General features: G+C 38.9%; 1 protein-coding gene across 1 annotated transcript in view; it reads right to left on the bottom strand.

The window, feature by feature from the left end:
• Positions 1–23889, bottom strand: part of Jak2 (Janus kinase 2) — a 58880-nt gene that overhangs the window by 22197 nt on the left and 12794 nt on the right. The window contains 5 exon segments of the mRNA NM_031514.1: positions 933–1052; positions 1697–2018; positions 6825–6970; positions 8481–8598; positions 11192–11315. Of these exon segments, the coding sequence (NP_113702.1) occupies positions 933–1052; positions 1697–2018; positions 6825–6970; positions 8481–8598; positions 11192–11315 (830 nt within the window).

Here is a 23889-nt window from a genome sequence, read left to right as displayed (position 1 = left end):
CTATATAAAGATTGAGATTAATTATAAATATGAACATTTATTTTTATATACTGCTCAGGCTAAAATACATGTACTAGAAACTAAAGTGATAGGATATGAAAGTATGCTGCGATTTTTTTTATTAAAATACATATATATGAACATATAATCAATCAAAAATGTGGCACCTTATCTAATAGAAAAGTACATACACATTTTTAAAAGTACTTATGTTCCATTTATCAAAATATTCAAAGTAATAATTTTTAAAAGCCTATATTGAATTAAACTTAAACAAAAAAATTGAAAATGATCATTAGAAATTTTAAAATATTTTTGTACAATGCAACATATTAATATCTCTTTTTTTTTTCTTGGTTCTTTTTTTCGGAGCTGGGGACCGAACCCAGGGCCTTGCACTTCCTAGGCAAGTGCTCTACCACTGAGCAAAATCCCCAACCCCATTAATATCTCTTAAACTGGACACAATGGCACATGCCGTTACTCCCAGCCCTTGGGAGGCAGAACTGTGAATTCAAGGCCAGCCTAGTTTACAGAATGTGGTCCAGGACAACCAAAGACACATAGTGAGACCCTGTCTCATAAAAAACAAAAACAAAACAACAAGAACAAAACTCCAAATTAATTTCTAAGTTGACACAATCTCCAGGGAGAATGGCAACAGGTACTCCAGTTGATATACATGGAAAAACTAGACAAATGTGGGATTCTGAACACCAGTGGATTCGATGTAAGAGAAATGATGATTCAAGCAAAACAGAAGGATGTCTCCTCCTACCTGCCCACCTTCTCATCTAGTCCCAAATGTGCAAACAATGAAAGGTTTGCTGGGCTGGCACTTTTTAGAGCATACTTACACCTCTAGTCGAACTAGCTAAGTAACTTTGGTACTGAGACTATTACACTGCTAGTGTGTGCAGCGACAGACTTACCAAGACCTTCCCGTCCTGCTTGTGGACGGTCACAACTCTACTTTCAGTTGAGCATTCCTGATTTGCTTGCTTAATACTGACATCAATAATATCAGGAAAATCACAATACAACTGTAAATCCTGCAACCAAGAGCATTTAGGAAGTTATAGGGACATTTCAAAGCTTGAGAGGGTGATGACAGTCACTTAAAATTCTTTAAAAGGCATTGATAGCAATGTACAGGCTTTAGTGGGATCACTTCTCCTAATATTGACTATGTTCATGTATCTTGTATTGACTTAAAAATGAGAACATTAAAGTATGACAGTGTGATATAGAACTTAACCCAATTAATATTAAAAAGAACGATTGTCAGAAAAATGGGGAATTATCAACTATTGTAAAAAATAATACTAAATCACTGAAATCATACGAATGATACATGTGAACAAGTTTAAGAGCTGCAATGCAAATACAATAAAACTTATTATTGAAATCAGTTAAACTTTTTCATTTAATTAGCTTTATGATTATATTTAAATTTCAATAAGTTAAAGAATAAAGGAAACAATGTTGACTTTATAGTCATTACTAATTATTTTGCCACAAAAATTAACAAAACATTTAAAAACATTGTGATACAAGCTATAGTTAGAGCTTTTTTACACAAATACCATTTCTATCAGCAGAGAACATCAAGAATTTACTCAAACAACCACATTTACTTTGCTTTTACGGACATTCTACATAAATAAGAAAAGCAAGAATGTATCATTAGGATTACCTGTTCTGTCAGTGTCTCACTTTCCTTATGTTTCCCTCTTGACCACTGAATTCCACCGTTTCCAGTTATTATAATGGTTGCAAAAATCTCCTCACCTGAAGGACCTCTTGCAGATTCTTTTACTTCAAACTGTTCTGTGTAGAAGGCAGACTGCAGGGTCTCCAGGTTTATGAGATACTTAAGTTTTAGGTTCCTGGCAGTGGCTTTGCACTGACTGAACTGCTGAATGAACCTGCGGAATCTGTACCTTATCCGCTTCCGAGTTAAAATGTGATAGTCCTGGATCTTCGCTCGCACGCACTTCGGTAAGAACGTCTTGTAGCTAGAAAGAACAAGTACACGGAAAACAAAACAGAACAAAAGAGATTCAGATTGGTTCCTACCTTCTCCCACAGTAAGCAGGTTCAGCATAGCTACCATTTAATACATATGCTAGAAGCCTTAAATTTCCGTTTGATGTGCATTTTCTGAGTGACAGCACAGCTTATAATGTGACAAATTAATGTTCTTCCTTAAGCAAAATGAGTGCTCAGTCTAGATAATAATAAAGTCTCTAAAAGTTTGTTTTCTCTAATTACCTTATATGCCTGAAATGATTTGTAAGTTTGACCATTTATTTCTCTGTGCTACAAATATCTCCTATAATGCTATACTTCAAATTTTATCTGAATTCTGGATGGTTGGACACTGTTGTTTGCCATATAAACACTATATTGTCTGTATTATTTTGTGAGCTTAGCGTCAGTAAGTCCTAACAATTTCATTCTACTCAAGTCAATTCCTTTTGGAAATGTTGTAATTCTTCTGTATTTTCATTTCTATGTACGATAGCCTTGAGAAGATAGCTGTGTTTCTGACGTACATCTGCACTTAATCTCCATGCACATCTTTACTCCAAGCATCCACCTCTTAACTGGCTCGTTCTTACGAGGAAAGCTGTCTAGTATTTGCTCTAGAGGTGAGTTAGGGGTTCCAGCCTGTGTTCTCTGAATATTGTGTGCGTCACTTCATAAGATCATCTATACCATCCTGGGCCTATTCAAATGCTAGACCTTAGACTGAGTACTCATTATTTTAAAGGATTTTTTAACTGACAGCTACAAAGCCATTAAAATTCCAGCTATGTAATTTTATAATTAAATGTCATTTAATTAGTCTATGCCTTCGAGGATGCTTACACCCTTTCAATGTGAGTGGTGAGGCATGGCCAGAGCTCCTCAAGTTGCAGAAATTGGTCATGATAATATTATAGATATACAATATCAACAAATATTTTAAAAATCAGAATTTTGTTTTATTTTTTGGAACTGACTGGTATTACCAGAGTGCCATAGCTTATACCTTTTCCCAGTCTGCACAAGGCTCTCAAAGCTGTGAGGTCCAGTAGCCACAATTGCTAGAGAAAGCTACTTTACAGGGCACCCGGGTTATGTTCTAGGCTGATAATTACCACTTTCCCACAGCTCCATCAAGCACACTCTTCTACAGCACTTCTCTGTTCTGTTAATTTACCCAAGTTCCGCAGCTATTTTAAACCAAACGGTTTTCTGTTTCAAACCTCAGTAACACTCTTCCTCACATTCTTTCTCAACAAATGCCTTTATCTCTTCGTGCAGACTGTGTGTGCCTGCTGGGGTGAGAGGTCTAACTGGGAATTCTGTGAGATTTCTGCTAACAAATCTATACACATTCACACTCATTTTCTCCTTCCCACCAATGTAATAAATTAGGTATAAACCTGCAAGATAAAAGCTATTTCTTTAACATGTATCATCCATTCATACTTCTCCTTCCTATAAAACACACACACTGAGAAAGAGAGAGAGAGAGAGAGAGACAGAGAGAGAGACAGAGAGACAGAGAGTGACAGAAAGACAGACAGAGACAGAGAGCTCTCAACCATACTGTGTATTATTTCTCTTCTACCCACATGTTTATGTCTTCCCATATTAAATTTCAGTTTGTCTTGATTCCCGTCCCTTGCAGCAACAGAGTCCGCAGTGCTCGGTGAAAGAGTTTAGGGAGTCATTCCCATGCTCTTGCTCAGCTCATGCCAGCATGGCTCCGGGGCACCATCCAAGGAGGGGAGGGCAGGGGAGGGCAGGGGAGGGCAGGGAAGGGGAGGGAAGGGGAGGGCAGGGAAGGGCAGGGGAGGGGAGGGCAGGGAAGGGAAGGGGGCAGGGAAGGGCAGGGGAGGGCAGGGAAGGGGGCAGGGGAGGGCAGGGAAGGGCAGGGGAGGGCAGGGGAGGGCAGGGAAGGGCAGGGAAGGGCAGGGGAGGGGAGGGAAGGGCAGGGGAGGGGAGGGGAGAGCAGGGCAGGGCAGGGCAGGGAAGGGCAGGGAAGGGAAGGGCAGGGCTCTTGCTACAGTCCGGAAAGCCTCCCTCATTTACTAAACACACCTGTGTTCCTACTTGCCTCTCTCAGCAGCATTCATGCCACTATCTTTCTCTCCTTGTAAGTCTCTTCCCTTCACCTCCTTGATTTTATTACATCTCCTTGTCCATTCCTTGTCAATCTCCATTTTGGATTAATGGTAGTTATGCTTTGTGAGTAAATACTGTGTAATTCCTCAAGACTCCATGTGGACCCTCTTCTCATCTACTGTCTTTTTCTCCAGACTGTCTCTCTCACTGCCTTGCTTTTCTCTATCCCTGATCATTATGCTCTAAACCCATACACCTCAAAGGCAGGTCAGTTTGCCCATGCAATGTATATGCCTCAAAAGTTCCTCAAGGAAGGTGTCTAAACAAAGTTATGAGTCCCCCTAGACTTCTTCCCAAGTATCCTCTTAGTCTCTAAGTAGGAATAAATGGGGCATACCATAATTCACCCATTTCCATAAGCCCTGGAAACCTAGGTTACCTTTTGTTTCACTTTTCCTTACAGTCCTCTTCTGTATCAATCTATCACTTTCTTTTTCTCTCTCATTCATTTTTCTCATAGTAACCCAACCTATCACATGTCCTGGAGGAAACACTAAAATGGCCTAGTTTCTGATCAGCTCACATTTCATTCATTTGACCTCTAACTTTATATCTAGTCACTTTAGTTCTACAAATAATTCGATCAAGAAATTAATAATAAAATAATAATTCACAAAGTATAAAAAAGCATTTATAAGTTTTTAATGTGATAACTTGTATCTGGAGTCTTATCTTGCATCCAGAATATAAAAAGAATTTTTACATGCAATGATAAAATATAAATACATTGATTTATTTAAATACATTTAAAGTGAATATAAATGACTCACTTTAAAAATTACCAAGAATTTAAATGAACATTCTTCAGATAAGATATGCATTTGGTCAGTAAGCTTTTCAAAGGCTACTAATCATCAGTAGTCACAGGGAAATAAAACCAAAACCACCATCAGACACCACTAACCCCTACCCGGGTGGGAAAAGATGAGTAATATGCAGGGCATAGCGGCCCATACCTTTAATCCCACCTCATGTGTGGCAACGGCAGGCTTACTCTGTGCACTCTAGACCACCTAGTGTACACACTTCACTGAGTTCCATGTGCACTCTAGACCACCCAGTGTACACTCTGAGTTCCATGTTAGTCACAGCTATGTACAAAAACCTTGCCTCAAAAAATGTAACAAACAAATAAAAAGACAAACACTAACAAGTGTTGGAAACGTTAGGAAATTCTTGTATCACCCATGGGAATATAAAATGATATAGTTGCTTTGGAAGGTTTTCTCAAGAAGGTAAATTTGAATTATCACATAAGTAGAAATTCTACTTAGAAATATTTAAATAAAAATACATATCCTCAAAGCATCACAGAAGCATTATCTCACACACACACACACACACACACACACACACACACACACACACACACACACACGTATATTTTTTAAAGTAGACATTTTACAGCCATTAGGGCTAGTCTGTAGAACCCATTATGAGTCTTCCAGTTTGCAGAAAGTTAAGTCCAAATTACTTGTATAAACGTCATTGTTGTATGTGTCCCCTCACACTCAGAATACAAGTCTTCCAGGTTATATTCCACATAGAAATCTAACACACATAAATTATGAACCATGATTTGAAAAATATTGCTCCAGATCATGTGCACGATATAAGAACTAGGCATGAAATATTATGCCTTCAAGTATTTCTTCCATTATTCTGAACTTACCTAGTCTTTTCAGAACAAGTAAACCAAATAATGAACAACTGTGGTATTATATACCCCCAAAATGCAATTCTTCTACAGAGTGACGCTATAGTAAGAAAGTTTGCCGCCATAATTTTTATCTAACTTCTGAGTTTGTGGAGTATATGTGAGGGAGTGTGTATGTGCTGGTTATTTGCTGTGCAACCTCAAGGAGGTTAGACGTCAAGATGGGGGTCTTTATCACTTCCCACCTAATATTTTTTAATTAAAGTATTATTCTATGTTTTGCTTGCATGTATGTCCATGCATCAAATGCATGCAGATGCCAGCAAAGGCCAGAGCAGGGAATCAGATGCCCTTGGACTGGAGTTACAATTGACTGTGAAACTACTATGTGGGTGCTGAGAATCATCAGACCTGGGTGCTCTTGGAAAGCGGCCAGCGCTCGCGACTGCCGCCTCATCTCTCCAGACCCTATTTAAAGTTTATTTAATATTACTGTGGGTGTGTCCATATTTGGGGGCCTACTGCCATGGCACTTGCTTGGAGGTCAGAGATAATTCTGTCAGGTCAGTGGTCTCCTTCCAGCTTTCTGTGGGCTTCGGGGACCAAGCTCAGGTCATTGGGTTGGTGCAGCAAGCACAAGCCCCTCTACCCAAGAAGCCATCTCTCCAGCCCCTCTACCTTGTTTGACAGAGGCTCTTTCTGAGCCTGGACCTGTTTCACTGTGCTGACTGAAATGGTGGTCAGCAACATCCTGAGGTCTGTCTGCCCTTAGCTGCCCAGCTCCAGCTCCAGATGCACACTGTCATCCCAGCCTGTCCGTGGGCTCAGAGACATGAACTCAGACCTTCTATCTGTGCAGTAAGTGCTTCACTCACTGGGCCATCGCCATAACCTCTCCATTTCATTATAAAAATCAAAACGTGTGAGCAAACACAGGAAATACCAGTAAAGTATATAAACTACCCAACGCTTTACAAGAGGACATTACCTGATGGAGTTATAGACAGCCAGGGGAGTCTGGTCCTTCTCCTTAGCTATTCTCATCATGTCTAACACTGCCATGCCAAGACATTCTTCCTGAGTTTCGTGAGTCACAGGTACTTTTATCCACCCATGAACAAAATCATGCCGCCACTGAAAAGCACAAATGACGAGGAAATGGCTCAGATTTTACTGCTGCACTTAATTATGTTGTATGCTATAACTTCTAAAATATGCATTTAAAGGTATTAAGTCAATTTCTGCTTTTATTTTTAAAATATTTTACCACAAAATATTGACCAAGGTTCATGTACAAATAGAAACTGATTTAAATTGGGTTCACAGCCTATCTTACTTTCTCTTTTCTTTCTTTTTGTCTTTGTTTTGTCTGTTTGTGTTTAGAGACAGGGTTTCTCTGTGTATCCCTGGCTGTCCTGGAACTCATAGAGATCCATCTGCCTCTGTCTCCCAATGGCACGATTAAAGGCATGTGCCACCATTGCCTGGTCTTAAAGCTTTATCTTAAAAACATAAAGAAAGCCTAAACTAAAATAAATGTTAATTAACCAAGTGTACACTGATTTCAGCTCACATGGGAGGCACCGTGCTAGACTTTGAGTGGAATACAAAGAAACATAGAAGGTGGTCTTAACCCACCAAAAGGACCAGACTTTTTTTCTTGGAAGCTAAAACACAAAAGCAGATGATTACAACGTCAGGTAATATAATGCAGAGTACCACACAGCAGATACTTTAGGAACCGAGAGACAGTTAAAAGTGTATACAACTGGCATAATTAAAAGGTTTCATGGGAGGTTTGAAGCCTGATGTGATTTTTATGATTCGAAGCAGAGCAAAGACATGGAATACAACAAGAAGAGAGCACAGGGCGCCCCAGAGAGCCTGGGACGGCTGAAAGTGCTCGTGACTGACTACACACTCACAATGATGCAGTAGAAGTTTATGTTTTCATTTTGTTTCATTTTTGTTTGTTTTGTTTCATTTTCTTGAATTTGTCTTATCATGTTTCTTTCCCTGATAACATAGTTAAAAGGAGCAGCCCATGAAAATAAAGTAATTTAAAAAATTTCACTTACTGTTTAATTCAAGATAATAAATAGAGTAGACTGCAGTATGAAATGTTCAAATAACACTACAGAAGTGTATCACCATGAATAGCGGAACGCAGCTCCCACTCTAAGGATCAGATCACTTGAGGAGACTAACAACTATCACAGCTCACTTCTTGTGTTGTAGAGGAATCTTGTTACATTTTTACCGCCTACCATCTAAACATGAAAGTATCCAAAATTTATTTATTAAAAACTCTACAGAATTTTACCATCCAACGGCCACATGAATTGTATGTTAAATTTATTCTACCTTTTTAAAAAAATCCTTAAAGTGACTTAGATCCTAAAAGAAAAAAAAAGTGATTTTGGAAGGGTCAATCCAAGCAATCATTATAAAATACATCTGTAAATCATGAGATTGAAAACTGTTATCAAATGGACTATGCCTTTATCTCTTTATACCTGGTGCCTAAGTTAGAACTGCAATCTTCCCACATGAAGCTTACTTACCCTACTTAAGATATATACTATCTAGGAAGAAAGTTCTGGTTTAATACACATACAAAAAATTAATATAATTATAATTATACCTGAGCAAAAAGGTAAGACATGACAAAGTCGTCAAGGAGAGGAGCTTCAGCCCCACGAGATACTCCGTACCTATAGGTTCTGTTGCTGCCACTGCAGTACCAATGAGGAAAGTAAAACCTGCAAGACAATTGGAGCATTCGATCAGCCCCCAGAGTTCAAGCATAAACACAGTCAGTCCAGGCACCCTCAACACACTAAGTTATTAATTAATGCTGTGCTATAAAACACAAACAGCAGTGTTGAATACAGGCTGTGAAACAAAAGGCTTTCTGTGTAATAACATAACGATGATGTCAGCAGAAAACACAAGGAACAGAGTAAAACACACTGGAGCACATCTGTAATCCTAACTCCAAGGAGCTGAGGCTGGAGAAGCATGAGTTTGAGACGATCCTGGGTTACCTGGATAACACTGTCTCCATAAACAAACAAGCAAACACAGCACCAAGCAAGAATAGCGGCAAAGGAACGTAAGTAACTGAAGCCAAAGCCCATCGCCTGCCTCGGTGTAATATACAACAGGACGTAAGAGAAGCAGTCAGAGGGAGCTGGGGAAATGCAGGTGTAAAAGAGCAGAAGTCTTAGGTCCAGTAACACTGAAAGGCATCAAAAGATAGCAGTCAACTCTGCACACAGGTAATTTCTCCTTCTTTAGGAAAATGAACATTAAAATGTATCTTTGAAAGAAAAATGAAGTACATTCACTTTTGAAGCTAAAAGCCCTGAGATGTAATTCATCTACATACGGCTTGCACATTACAGTGTTGAGTGATTTGTAGTATTCAATGTGGTACAGTATCACCAGTTTAATTTTACATGTTTATTCTTTCTCCATGACTGTTAGCGATCACACCCAAGTGAGTCACCCTGTCAACCCCCAGCTAGAACTACCACCCTTACCATCCTATTCTACTTACTTTATATTTGAAGTAATGGCTTTGCTATGTTGTCTTTTTATATGACTTCATTTACTCAGCATAACATTTTTAACTTTCATCAACACTGTAGCATGCACTTTTTCCTTTCTCCTAATGAATACTAGATTTATGATGTGCCTTATCTTACTCATTCGTTCATCACTTTAAAAGCATTTGAGTTGTTTCTGTTTCTATGTTAATGTAGGTAAGAGTGAAGAGTGTTTTTGTGGATGCATGTTAGCAACACTGTATTCATCTTTGGGAGAAATGGCCAATCTTTTCCCAACATGGTGGTACCATTTCCTTCTCACTGGCAGAGTGTGAGCATTCTAAGTAGCACAGATAATCTTCAGCATTTGTTACTGTTTGGTTATTGTCTGCCTGTCTGCTTTTGCTATCTTAGAGGATGGGTTGTTACCCAACAGCACATTTGATTTACATTTCTCACAGGACTAATGGTGCTGAGCTTCTTTTCAGATGCCTACTAGCTATTAGCATGCCAAACATTTCTTTGGAGAAATATTTACTCAAGTTCTTTGCCTTGAACATACATGAAATGTGATCTCCAAAGAGGCTTAGTGCACCATGGATACTTGGAATAGTTATTACATTCTCATTTCTTCTTTTCTTTTTTTTTGGATCTTTTTTTCGGAGCTGGGGACCGAACCCAGGGCCTTGCGCTTCCTAGGCAAGCGCTCTACCACTGAGCTAAATCCCCAACCCACATTCTCATTTCTTAATCAAGTTTCTAATTTATTCATTGTGCTGGTTAGAATTTTTGTCAACTTATATAAGCTACAGTCATATGGGAAAGGAAACATCAATTAAAGATTGCCTCCATAACACTGGTCGGTAGTCCAACAATTCCTGATTAGTGATCAATGTGAAGGGCCTAGCCCCCTGTGGATGGTTCCACTTTTGGGTAGGTGAGTCAAGGTTGTATTAAAAAGATATCTGAGCAGGTCAGGGGTGGTAAGCTGGTTCTCCTTGGTCTCTACATCAGTTCTTGACTCTAGGAGTTCCTCCTTTGAGTTTCTGCCCCCTCTTCCCTTCAAGATGGCTGTAGGAAGAAATAAACCCTTTCCTCCCTCAGGTTGCTTTTGGTCAGAGGAAGTCTGGGATACACGAGTTCCTGTCTCAACAAATAAAAATAAATAAATAAAACCATCCAATAATGAACAATAAATACTACACATATTATCTCCTTAATGAGGTACATGCAAGCTGGTTAGAAGGCAGTTTATGAAGAGAGCTAGGTCTGAGTTTGAACTCGGATGCTCTTTCCAAGCCGTAAGAACATGAATAACTATGAGTAATGTGTCACAGCATCAGACTCTTAATATTTCATTAAGTCATAAGCAAACTAAGTAACACGTAAGTGTCTGGAGAATGACAGCTGTTTGTAAGACCAAAATTATTTCTTTGCTATCCTTTTATAGAAAAATAATCTGGATTTTTTTCTGAATATTAATATTTTTCATATTGCCATATATTGCTAAATGAATTAACAGACACAAAAACTTTCAACTTTACAAACTTATTTGTAAAAAAGAATGCTGACTGCTTCTTACTGCACACACACCACATTTCCTGGGAAGCTGGCAATATTCCAGGCACTAAGGACTGATTTTATACAAGCTATTTTCATCTGGTTTTCTTAATTCTTAATTATAATCAAAAGTCATAAGGTGGAATCCCAACAGAACAAAACATCATAATTATCACCGTATAGAGCCGACACTCTCTCACTTTGTTTTTTACTAATAGGCAAATCACTTAATGTCAGAAAGTACCTTATTCTGTAGAGTATATTATGCCTGGTTGACTCATCTATGTGGAAGACATGATTGGGTGGATACCAGATCCTTTCTGTTTCACTCATTAAAGCAAACATATTATGATACACAGGCGTAATACCTAGAAATGAAGCATAAAAGGGACTGATTATAGATAGCAAGCAGAGCATTTACATAACATGCATAATCTGCCATAACGTGGCAGGACCTAGAGGTGACTCATAAGGGACTGATTGCAGATGCAAATTCAAGGACATTTACATAACACAATATGCCAGAAACCTTGGTGACAGCTCTAAGAGTCAGTAGAAACTCCAGTCTCAGCTGAAATACTGCGGGGAAACACTCCTTAAAACCAAGTATTAATCAAATACCCCTCTCTATATTTTAAAAATAAGACTACTGGTATTCTTACATGAAGATAAAAATACAATTTATCTAGCTTTTAACTGTCTTCTAAAGAAAGTTTCCAAGTAACTCTTAACCCCTAGGGAAAAAATACATTGTCTGAGTATGCACAAGTACACATGTGTATATTTTAACTGATACTATCAAATCACTGAGATAATAACAAGCCACTGAATTGTTTCAAAAGAATGAAACATTTTCATATTAAAATGGTAAGTTTTACACACTTGTTAATATTGTATCTGATATGCTTTTTAAAAAAATTGTAGGGCTGGAGAGATGGCTCAGTGGTTAAGAGACTGAAGGTCCTGAGTTCAAATCCCAGCAACCACACAGTGGCTCACAACCATCTGTAATGAGATCTGATGCCCTCTTTTGGTGTGTCTGAAGACAGCTACAGTGTACTTATATATAATAAATAAATAAATCTTTAAAAAAAATGTAAAAGCCAACTGAGCCATCTCACTGGCCCATTATAGGCTGAATGACAACCCAGCTATCTCTTTGGCCCCAAATACTTTTCTGTCCTTTTCCCTTTTTGCAATAGGGTCTTATGTAGTCCAAGCCAACCTCAAACTCTTCATGCAAATGAAGCTGACCTTAAGCTCTGATAGGACAGCCTCCATGTACCAAGTGCTGGGATTACAAGCGTGTAGCACCACATAAGCATCTCTTTCCCAGATACTTCACAAAAGGCAGGCTAGAGCTCAGTGATGGGGAGCATATCTGGGATATGTGAGGTGTTAGGTTCAATTTCAAGTACCAGAAAAAGAAAAGACAGTAGGGGGTAGATATGTTAAGAGGCACATAAAAAAAGGAGGGCTACAGACCTAGCTCATCAGTTAGGAGTACATACTGTGCTTGTAAAGGACCTAAGACAGCTGCCACGACCACCTGTAACTCTAGCTCCATCAGGAACTGATAACTCTGGCCTCCTCAGGCATTCGCGTGTATGCACACATGTACGCCTACACACACACACACACACACACACACACACACACACACACACACACACAGAGTTGAAAACAATAACACCCACACAGCAGCTTACAACTCTGTAACTCTAGTTCCAAGGGATCCAATGCCCTCTTCTGATCTCCTTGAGCACCAGGCATGCATGTGATACACATACATACATACAGGCACACACATAAAATAAATATAAAAATATTTGTAAAGGTTGAAGGGCACTGGTCTAAAAAGTACATTGGGGTTGGGGATTTAGCTCAGTGGTAGAGCGCTTGCCTAGCAAGCACAAGGCTCTGGGTTCAGTCCCCAGCTCCAAAAAAAGAAAATAAAAGTACATTGAACATAGCAATATAATAATATATATTATTTTTCAAGCATATATTAAACTATCCACACACGTGCATATATGTACATAAATGCATCAAATAATCACCTGGAATTTAAAACAAGTCTTCACAAATGTGAAAAAGTAAACACACACACCTTTTCTGGCCTTTAAATCAGAATTGAGTACATAACAATAAATCCCATACTGAAACCTACGTTTCACAAGAGTGTTTTTATTATAGCAATATTTTCATTTCTTTCTACTTTATACATAAATGGTATAAACTGATAAGATTTAAATTATAATTTGAAACTCAGCTATCTGTAGGTGTGTAATAATTTCCACAAGTTATAAATGTTATTTAGTAGCAGTTTTTAAAGGTACCCTTTATTCATTCCTTCATTTACAAATACTTCAATATACCTCAGAGGTCAAAGAAAAAAATATTCATGTCAACGAAATTTAAATGTACTCATAAAAATTAATTATCAGATATTACTCCTTACGTTAAAAAATATACAATGGATGTGATTCTCAAGAGAAAAAATGACATGTAGTAACCTGTTTACATTAGACAAGAATAGAATCACCTGGGTGTCATAGATGGGTATCAGGACATCAGAAAACACAAGAACAATGGCAGAAAGCTCAAAGAAGAAAATGTAAGTTAAGGGTCGAGTCTGCAGAGACATCTCAGCAGTTAGAGCACTTGTTGCTGTGTCAGAGGATCAGAGTCCAGATCTTAGTATCTGACAGGTTGTCCACAACAGCATGTAACTCCAGCACTAAGAGAATGTGCATACATATTCATGTGCTTGTGTACACACACACACATACACACACACACACACACACACACACACACACACACACACACAGATTCAAGATTTTTTTTTATTATTGTATGTATGAGTACACTGTAGCTCTCTTCAGACACACCAGGAGAAGGCATCAGATTCCATTACAGATGGTTGTGAGCCATCATGTGGTTGCTGGGAATTGAACTCAGGACCTCTGAAGAACAGTCAATGCTCTTAACAACTGAGCCATCTCTCCAGCCCATACAAAGAGTTTTAGAAGTGAAAGTTAATAGTGCAGATTAAACAAAAATAATCAATGATGTTGATTTTCTTTTATAACCAACAAAATTAACAGCCATTGTCATACCTGACAAGGAATAAAAATAGGCACAAGCAATTTATAAAAAGCTTAATTAAAAGCAAATTGAAAGACAAAGTGCTAGAACATTACACCAATATATTTGAAAAGCTGGACAATCCAGAAAAAAATGATAACTTTTAAAAATATTTAGAGATTAAAAAACTAAATAAAACTATATTAAAGACATAGAATCTACCTACATTTTTTTAAGGGGAAATAAAGGTGAAAGAGACTAAAAGGGAAGTCTGGAACGAAGGCAAACAACCACGTTCAGAAGTGACATGAGAACATAACCAAAGCACAAAAGGCATTTCATTTAACACAAACACTTTAACACAAACTTATACTTATCAAATAAATATAAGAGACTTAAACCAAGTGCTAACGAACTGAATCGATAACTGTTTTAAAAAAAAAAAAAAAAAGCACAACATAGTTTGTTGTTCATCTTATCACAGGATTGCAGAGAAAGCCAAATTAGAAAATTCTATCAATGTAATATATCAAAATAACACTATAGAAATCAAGATGGCAAAATGATAAGATTTAAATCCTAAGAACACTGGTTTGTACTTTATACTTATATAAAATATTAATTGAAGTATTTTATAATTAAAAATCAAGATTAAAAATGAATAATGGTACAGAGAGAAAATATTATTTCTAGTAAAACAAATCCACATGACGGGCATGCAACACTGCGCGTTGAAGGAAACGCAAACGAGCCGTACATGACAGCACATTACACCATTCATCTCAGCAAAATCAACAAGACTCCTACCAGTGCTGGACTACAGCTGCTACGACTGTCAGAAATACACACGGGGGTAGCAAAGCAGTATCTAATTTGAGGACCTTGTGTCTATAAAATGTTTAAACACTTCAACCTAGCACTTCCTCCTATGTCCCTGTACTCCTGAAGGAGCTGTGACACAGTAACAACGCAGTACATAAATTTCAGGAAGAAGAAAACCTGTGAGAGTGAGAGCCAGGCTTTGGATTGTTACCAAGTTCAACAAAACAACTGGCATAAAAGTCACTGGCTTAAGTAGATTTCTATCAATACTTTTTAAGAAAAGCAAGATGCACATTAGAATATCAATTTCATAAAATTACCTCAAAATCCTAAACCTGTGGGAGAGGTGTGCAGGACATGTGAGTAGCCCATAATCACAGACCAAAGTGAAAATTCCCAGGAGACCACTGCCCTACTTATCAGGATGGGACTGAGTGAGAAGTAGGAAAAGAAACTGCCATCGCAGAGGATTCCTAAGCCTGGGACGAGGGTGCACGCACGCCTCTCAATCCTAGCACTACTAGAGGCAGGCAGAGCTCTGCAAGCAAGGTCAGTTCAGTCTACTTGCCAAGTTCCAGGACAACCAGGGCTACATGTTAGGAACCTGTCCCTAAAAAACAACAGGACATCCTATGGGAAAGTGGAAAAAGAGCTGGGGTGAGTGGATTAGAAAACACTCGATGCCAAGCTGAAGGGAAGGGTTCACTCTATAAATGAAATCCCAAGCTACAGTAAATAGTGAACTATGGAAACCAAAACAACCACAAAGGCATAGGGAGCAGGGAAGGACGCCACTCACAGACAGTATTTTGACTGTTGATTTTAGATTGAGAAAATGCTTTAAAGTTTGAAATTCAAGTATCATCCTCCAAAGCTGTGGTTCTCAACCACCTCCGTAATGCTGGGATCCTTAACAGTTCCTCATGTTGCAGTCACACACACCCCCACAGAGTTATTTTGTTCATAGCTGTATATAACTTCATAACTGCAGTTCTGCTACTGTTATGAATTGTAATATAAATATCCGATATGCAACTCCCAAAAGGGGCTATGACCTACAGGTTGAGAACCACTGCTCTGTGGCAGGCTGATAACATCGTAACACACATCTTTAATTCATATCCTTCATTATAAAAATTATATGATTCCTTCACCCACTAACTACGCTTTGTAAATGTAATGCTTTAGGTATGTAAGGGCTGATGGGAGATGAAACTCTCCAAGAAGAGGCCATAAAACACCTTCCATTTTATACAGAAAAACACTGAAAAGATCATCTTAACTACCATTTGTTTTAATGTAAACATACATAATTTTAATCGCTATTCTTAACTTATGAGTTTTTGAAGAATAAAACAATACCATGATTTTTCCAACAGAGAACCTACACAAAATTTAAAAAAGCTAGTTCATATTCACTAATCATTAAGAGAAGTGTATAGTATGTTTCTGAGTGCTTGTGGTGGGGTGGGTGTTTTACATGTATGTTTGTGTGTGGGGGTGTGCTTGCCTGTGCATGGACATGGGTAGAGGCCAGAGGTGACCTCAGGCATCTGTCCTTGATGCAGTGTTTCCTTTCTTTATACAGTGTTTCTCACTGAAGCTAGGTTCATTGTGGCCAGACCAGCACAGCCCTGGGATCTGCCGGTCAGGCCCATCCAGCTCTGGGAGTTAACGGAACACACGATTGTGTCCAACTTTTACATGTGTTCTACACAACTGAACTGGGATCCTCATGCTTTCACAGTGAGCACTTTATCCACTGAACCATCTCCCTAGTGCCAAGATTTTTTTCTGTTTTTTGCAGACAGGGTCTTGTCATGCAGCCCAGGCTGGACAGAAGAAATACAATGTAGACCCTCTTACTTCAGTTTCTAGGGTGCTAACAGGCATGTCCACTATACTCAACTTGAGGCTAAATGATGAACGCTAGTTTTATACATTAAAGTATTAACATATGAAAATATATATTGGTAGAAATTAATCTGAAATAGGAGTACACACACAAACAAAATAATAAAATGTGGTGTTTGTAAATCATGTTTATTCACTGATTTCTCTATTCTAAAATTAAAATTAAATTTTGTATTTATTTCATTTTTATTAAAAGTTTGCCAACAGAGTTGTCCTAAAAGGGAAAAATAAGTAATGAGAACTGCACTTCATATATTTTTGGTAAGAAGAATATAAAGAAACTTTACGGCCACTGACTCTCTTTTGTTTTCTCATATGCCAAATCCAAATTCTTTTACTTCTAATAAAAATCACTTCAGTGTGTTTCTCTCCCACACCATTACTCGCCAAAACTATGATTCCGTTCCCTGTTCCCGAGAAAGGCTAATCATCACTGCATAAACATTAGCAGCTCCTTGGAACAGGTGAAGGCAGGGATTGAACATTCAAAGCTGAACTGTGTGTGATGCTGCATTCCTACAGTCACGACTACTCCGTCCTACAGTCACGACTACTCCGTCCTACAGTCACGACTACTCCGGAGCCCACGGCGGGAAGCCTGCAGGCCCACCTTGGCTACACAGCACTGCCAAGGTTATTCTGAGCAATTTAATGACACTGTCTCAAAAAAAAAAGGGACATGGAAATTTGTAATCCAACAAGCATGATTAGAATAAAGAACACATAGAGAAAAGCACAGGAGAGAGATTAGAAATGATCAAGGAGCAGTTTGAGAAAAACCTTCAAGACAGCCTTAGAAGAGTACAGCGTACGTGAAGGCAGACCTGGCAGAAGACAGCGTGAGCAGAAGCACAAAGAGCTATAAAACAGGGGAATTCTTGGTCAAACAGAAAGGAAGGAAACAAGTAAAAGAGATGAAACAAATAACAAGATAATGATTATATCAGCCACTATATTAAATGTAAACAACAGAACTAAAACTATAATAGTCTCAATCTGGATTTTAAGATTTTGTGTTACTTATGAAGATAAACTTTAAGTATAAAGTTTGGAACTTAAAAAGAAGGAAATACTATATACTATGCAAACTAAACTGAAAAGAAACCTGGTTCAAAAACATCAGGGAAACTAAACTTCAATAAAAATATTCACTGAAAAATGGGAGTTTCCAATCAATGTGAAATCTGAAGAATGATAAATAAAATTTATCTGCAACAATAAGATTGATTCGGATTACATGAAGCAAAATTTGTTTGAATGAAAAGCAGCAGCACATTTCAAAATCTCTCAGAAGCTGGCCAAAATAGACATATAAATTCTAACCCAAGGATCAATTTAGTTCATATTTGAGAATAATATGCCTGCTAAGCTCAGAACATACAATTTTCAAATGCATGTGGAACGTTTTTACAACATAGTTGATCACCTGGGGCTGGATAAGGGATCAGCATTTACTCCAGGACCCAGCTCCCACATGGAGACTCGGGCCAACCTTAAGTGCAGTTTCAGGAGATCTGGCATCCTCTTCTGGCTTCTGTGAGTACCAACATACATAGGGTATGCATAAACATATGTAAGCTAGCTATTCATACACATGAAATAAAAACATAGTTGATCACCTAAGACATTACATGTCAGTGAATTTCCAGAGAATACACACTGGTACAGAAAAGAACTAAAATCATGAATACAAGAAGAATCAGGCTCTGCCCTACAAAAAACATCCAGGTTTTCTGTCTCAGTTGATGTAGCCAACCAGCTTGACCTGGGACCCTGTGTCCCCTGTTCTGCTTTTTGCAGGAGTGCTGGCTGCTGGGTACGAACACTGGGCCTCACACTTCTGCAGCTACTGCGTCATACACAGAGCAATCCCCCCAGACCTCTGCATTCCTGCTTGTTTTCACTCTAACTTCTTTTTTGCCCTGACTTTAGAAGAAAAATCAAAAAACCAATAATTATGTTAGTGGATACATAATGTGTAAGATATAATATCTTAGGTAAAGAACATAAAGATGAAGGGACAGTATATGTAAGCATGGCTGTCATGTGTTATCAAAGCTAAGTGACATTAATTCAAATAGATTCTAATAAATGTACAAGATTAACTCTAATCTTTAGCATAACTTTAATAAAACTAAAAATATTTCAAACATGAGACTCAAATGTGGTGGTTTGAATAGGGATGGGCCCCGTATACTCCTATGTTTGAATGCTTGGTCCACAGGGAGCGGCACTATTAGGAGGTTGGCCTTGTTGGAAGAACTGTGTCATGTGGAGGTGGACTCTGAGGCCTCACACATGCTCAGAACACTCCCAGTGACACTGTGGAACTCTTGGCCTTTCCAGCATGGCTGCCTGCACACTGCCACACTTCCCACCATGATGATAATGGACTAGACCTCTGAAACTGTGAGCCAGCCCAGTTAAATGGTTTCCTTTTTTAGAGTTGCCTAGGTCACAGTAATGAACCCTAAGACATACACCACCAAAAAATTAAGCACAAAAAAAGCTAAAGAAATGCAGCACAGGGGAAGGAGCAGAGACTGAGGGAACAGCCAATAACTGGCCCAACCTGAGACCCATCCCACGGACAAGCACCAACCCAGGACACGATTAATGATACTCTGTTATGCTTGTAGACGGGAGCCTAGCATGGCTGTTCTCAGAGAGGCTCCACACAGCAGTTGATTCACACAGGTGCAGACACCCACAGCCAAAGAGTAAATGGAGCTAGGAAGGACTGGAGGCCTGAAGGGTTGAGGATACTTTGGGGGTGGGGGGCAGGGACGACACCCTGCTCAGAGGAGAAAGAGTGGAGGGATGGAGGAAGGACTGTGGGAAGGGTAACTGGGAGGGGAGCAGTGAATGGGATGTAAAGTGACTAAGTAAAAATATTAATAATTTTAAAAAGAAAAATATAATATGTAGAAGAGAATGAGAATAGTAGAATAGTATTCATTATCACTATTTCAAATGCAAATGCATACAGCTGTTCCATTAAAAGCAGAGATTCCTCATATGGATAAAAATACATGACTTTTCTACATGATGTCCCTAAGAGACTCCATTAAAATCTAAAGATGCAAATGGGTTGTTGAGAGGAGAAAGAATGAAAAAAAAAATCTACACACATAATAACAAAAAAAGGAAGCCAGTATGGTTATACTAAGAAAATAAGATTTAAAGTGAAAAATTAACAGGGTAAAATTAACAAAGTAAAAATAAACAACCAAAAGACAGAAAATTATCAACACACTATGAACCAAAAACTTAGAAGTAAAGGGAAAACTGACAACTCAACAATACTAGCTGGAGAATTCAACACCTTATTCTCAATAAAGACAAAAACGTAACACTACAAATCAACTAGCTATAACTACGGATAAAGACCTTTGCCCCCCAGGGCGGATCACGCTTCTTTATGTGACTGTGAAAAATGCTCCAGGTTCATACACCTCAAAACCAATGTCAACAAAAATTTAAGGTTAAAACCATCCAAAGTTACCTTCTCTGGTTATAGTATAGTAAGTAGAGCATTAAAAGAAAATGTTGAAGTTCACAAACACGTTAGAATTAAACGTATCAAGAAAGATGAGGACCCCCCCCCCAACACACACACACACCCCACCCCTCTGAGGTACTAAGGACATGGTGAGCAATCAAACTCACTAGCTCTGTCAATGATAAGACCTGTGAGTACTTACTAGAAGCCCTCCTCCTCATGCTCACTTTCCCGTAAATAAGCAGATACTGGAGAATAGGGCAATTGGACTCCCTAATTGGCAGCCGTTCAGACTTTCTCTTCCTGCCCTGGCTGCCTTTAACCATAAAAAAAATCAACCAAACAGCCAGCAGGACTACCCTCATGCCAACACTGCCATTCTGAGCACTCTATGGACTGCTGAGAACTATAGAGCTGCTTGGTCCAGCTCTGGAAGCAGCCTCAGCCAGCACTATTTCAAAAGTTGTACTAGACTTTACTATCACAAGCCTTGGCGAACTGGAAATGATCGTGGGAGCATTACCTCTCAGGCCAGAGCAAAACACTTCCCTTGGCAGCCAACAAAGGGCTACTGTGACTGGTGAGAAGACAAACCTTCTTTTACGCAAGAGGCTTGCTGCGCGTGGTTCAAACACTTATCCAGCCAGCTACGAGGCATCTTCCTGCTCTGTTCCCCTGTATTTTAACATTAAGCCCAAATGAACTATTTCTCTTCAACGGACCTTTACAGCCTACTTTATTGAATATTGTGGTTAGGTTGCTAACAGGAAAAAGCAACAGGTAAGAGAGCAGCAGCAATGGCAACAGCTTAGCAGTTGACGGGTTCAGCTGTAAACATCAACACGGTAAGGACCCAAATGCTTGACAGCTGAAGAAGACCCAGAACCTCTCCCATGCACAAACATGGTAAAGGTACAGAGAACAAAGAGCCTGAGGCTCAGGAACATACAAGTGCTGTAAAGAACCAGAAAAGAGAAACTGCAGGCCCATGGGAGCCTTCTAGAGATCCGTCAGACCTTGAGGAAAGGGGCTCAGATACCCCGAGCCTCAAAGGTGTAACACTGTTAAGGGCTGAGGAATCCCAATACCTAGGCCTGCCTGGGAACTCAACTCTAGATGCTGCTAAGAGCTAAGAAATACCAGCTTCCATGAGTACCGAAGAGCACATGTGAGCTGAGAATCCCACGCACAGTCCTAGCACTACACAGGGCATAGCCTGGACTGCTCCCAATGCCTGCCACCCCACTTGCTTCTCTTAAATGCCAAAGAACACAAAATAATTCATGACTAACACCTGAGAGACTTTGGAGCACCCACCTTAAATGGGAGGTCTCTCCCATCCCTCTTCCCAGGGTTAGGTATTTTAAAGAAGACACAGAAATACTTTAAAGCCAAATGTGGTAGGTATTTCCAAGGATAACAGTGATTTCCAGACACAACGGGGCTGATGCACATAGATGCTCCCAGAGACTATGACCACACACACACACACAAGACCCACACAGGCTCAAACTAGACAAAATCCCAGCCCAGAGAGAAAAATATGAAGTTGCATGGTGAGAGGAAGATCTGGAAAGAGGTCGGGGAGGGAAAAGAATATGATTAAAATATATTGTATAAATTTTTTTAAATTAAATTAGATAATTAGATCATTTGATTTTGTAAAATAAAATTGTAACATTAAAAAATAGCAATGTGATGCAACCACTACTGAAATCTCAGCTCTCTTTTATGTAGAAGTGACAAATTAATCACAAAATTCATGGGAAAAAAAAAAATCAAAGGCCCTAAAACTGTCAAACAATCTTATAAAAGAACAATAAAGTTTAACAACTTCTACTTCCTGTTTACAAAACTTGCTACAGGGCTGGAGAGGCAGTGCCGCCTTAGGGACACACTGCAAATAATAAAAAGTAACTTACCAGCAGGCTACAGGGATCCAAGCACTATGGCAATGGTGTGGACAGTGAACATTTAACTATACTGCATTTCAATAAATTAAAATAAGATTCTCTTATAGAGTTAATAAAAATATGTATATGTCTCATATAAATATATATAATACTTTATATAAACAGAAACATCTATATTGGTTTTTTCAAGACAGGGTCTAAGTATGCAGCTCTGGCTGTCCTGGCATTCACTCTGTAGACCAGACTGAGCTCAAACTCAGAGATCTACCTCCCAAGTGCTAGGATCAAAGGTGTGTGCCATCACACCCAGAAAAAAATATATTTTCATAGAACACTTATAAACTAAAAACATAAACATTTTAATTATTTTATTATGCAGTCTTTTATAAATAATTCTTTTTTTTAGATTAAAATATTGGGTGTACATGAGTGTTTTTGCCTTCATATCTGTTTATGGACCACCAAATATGCCTGTTGCTCTGGGGACCAGAAGGGCACTGGATCCTTGGGAACTGGAGTTAGGACTGTTGTCAATGCCAGGAACCTCGAGGCCTCTCAGGAGCAACAAGTTCTCCCCCTCTGAGCCACCTGCCTCTGCAGCTCTAGCTCTCATTTTTATACATCAGCCGTATTAGTCGCTTTTGGTGGATGGATGGGTAGACATGACAAAAGGAATCAACCTATTCCCCCTAAAACAAGCCATGGAAAGTACCAAACAGCCTATTAATTTACCTTTAACTCTGTGTCAAGAAATAAATCAATAAAATGAGAGAAATGTATACATGGGGTTGATACAGACTTCAGGAGTAGAAACAATGATTTGCTGCCTATAGCTGTGAACTATTAAATCAGGAATTTTACCCAGGAGCTGGAGAGAGAGCTCAGCAGTGAACAGTACTGAATGCCCTTGACGAAGACCTTGGTGGCAGCTCACAGCCATCTGTAACCCACGCCTTATTCTGGCCTTCACAGACACCAGGCATACAAGTAGTGCACATACATACATGCAGGCAAAATGCACATACACACGAATGAAGGTAAATAAATAGGAATTTTACCCAAATACACATTCCTTCCGCACTGTGCTAAGGATGTAGTTCCAAGATCTACTTATGATGCTGAAGGTGACAGCTCATATCTGTAATCTCAGAAACTGAGTCTGAGACAACAGGACAGGTAACAGCAAGCTCAAGGCCAACCTGGGCTACACAGTCAGCTCCAGACCAGCTTGGGCTACACAACAAACCATGTTTCACCTGAAAAAGAGTCTGACTTATGAGATATCCTATGACAAGAGTCTTTCTTCACCTACTGTGGTCTCAGCAAATGTTTATAGGCTTCACTCTGTTTTGACATCTACTCTGTGTCAATCACTTCAATGTTGTTGTCATTTGGTATGCATGTAAAACATGGCAAAGAACCATAATAAACTAACATGTACATTGTATTAGAGTAGCATAATAACCCACAAATAGTAACCTATAATTAAGAGAAGTGGTGATTCTTTTTTTTTTTCTTTTCTTTTTTTTTTTTTTTAAAGATTTTGTTTATTTCATGTATATGAATACACTGTAGCTGTCTTCAGATACACCAGAAGAGGGCATCGGATCCCTGTTGCAGATTGTTGTGAGCCACCATGTGGTTGCTGGGATTTGAACTCAGGACCTCTGGAAGAGCAGTCGGTGCTCTTAACCACTGAGC

This window comes from Rattus norvegicus, chromosome 1 (assembly GCF_021556685.1).
Source record: "Rattus norvegicus strain SHRSP/BbbUtx chromosome 1, alternate assembly SHRSP_T2T, whole genome shotgun sequence".
NCBI lineage: Eukaryota > Metazoa > Chordata > Mammalia > Rodentia > Muridae > Rattus > Rattus norvegicus.
The sequence above is the reverse complement of the archived record's forward strand: the minus strand, read 5'-3'. Positions and strand labels throughout refer to the sequence as shown.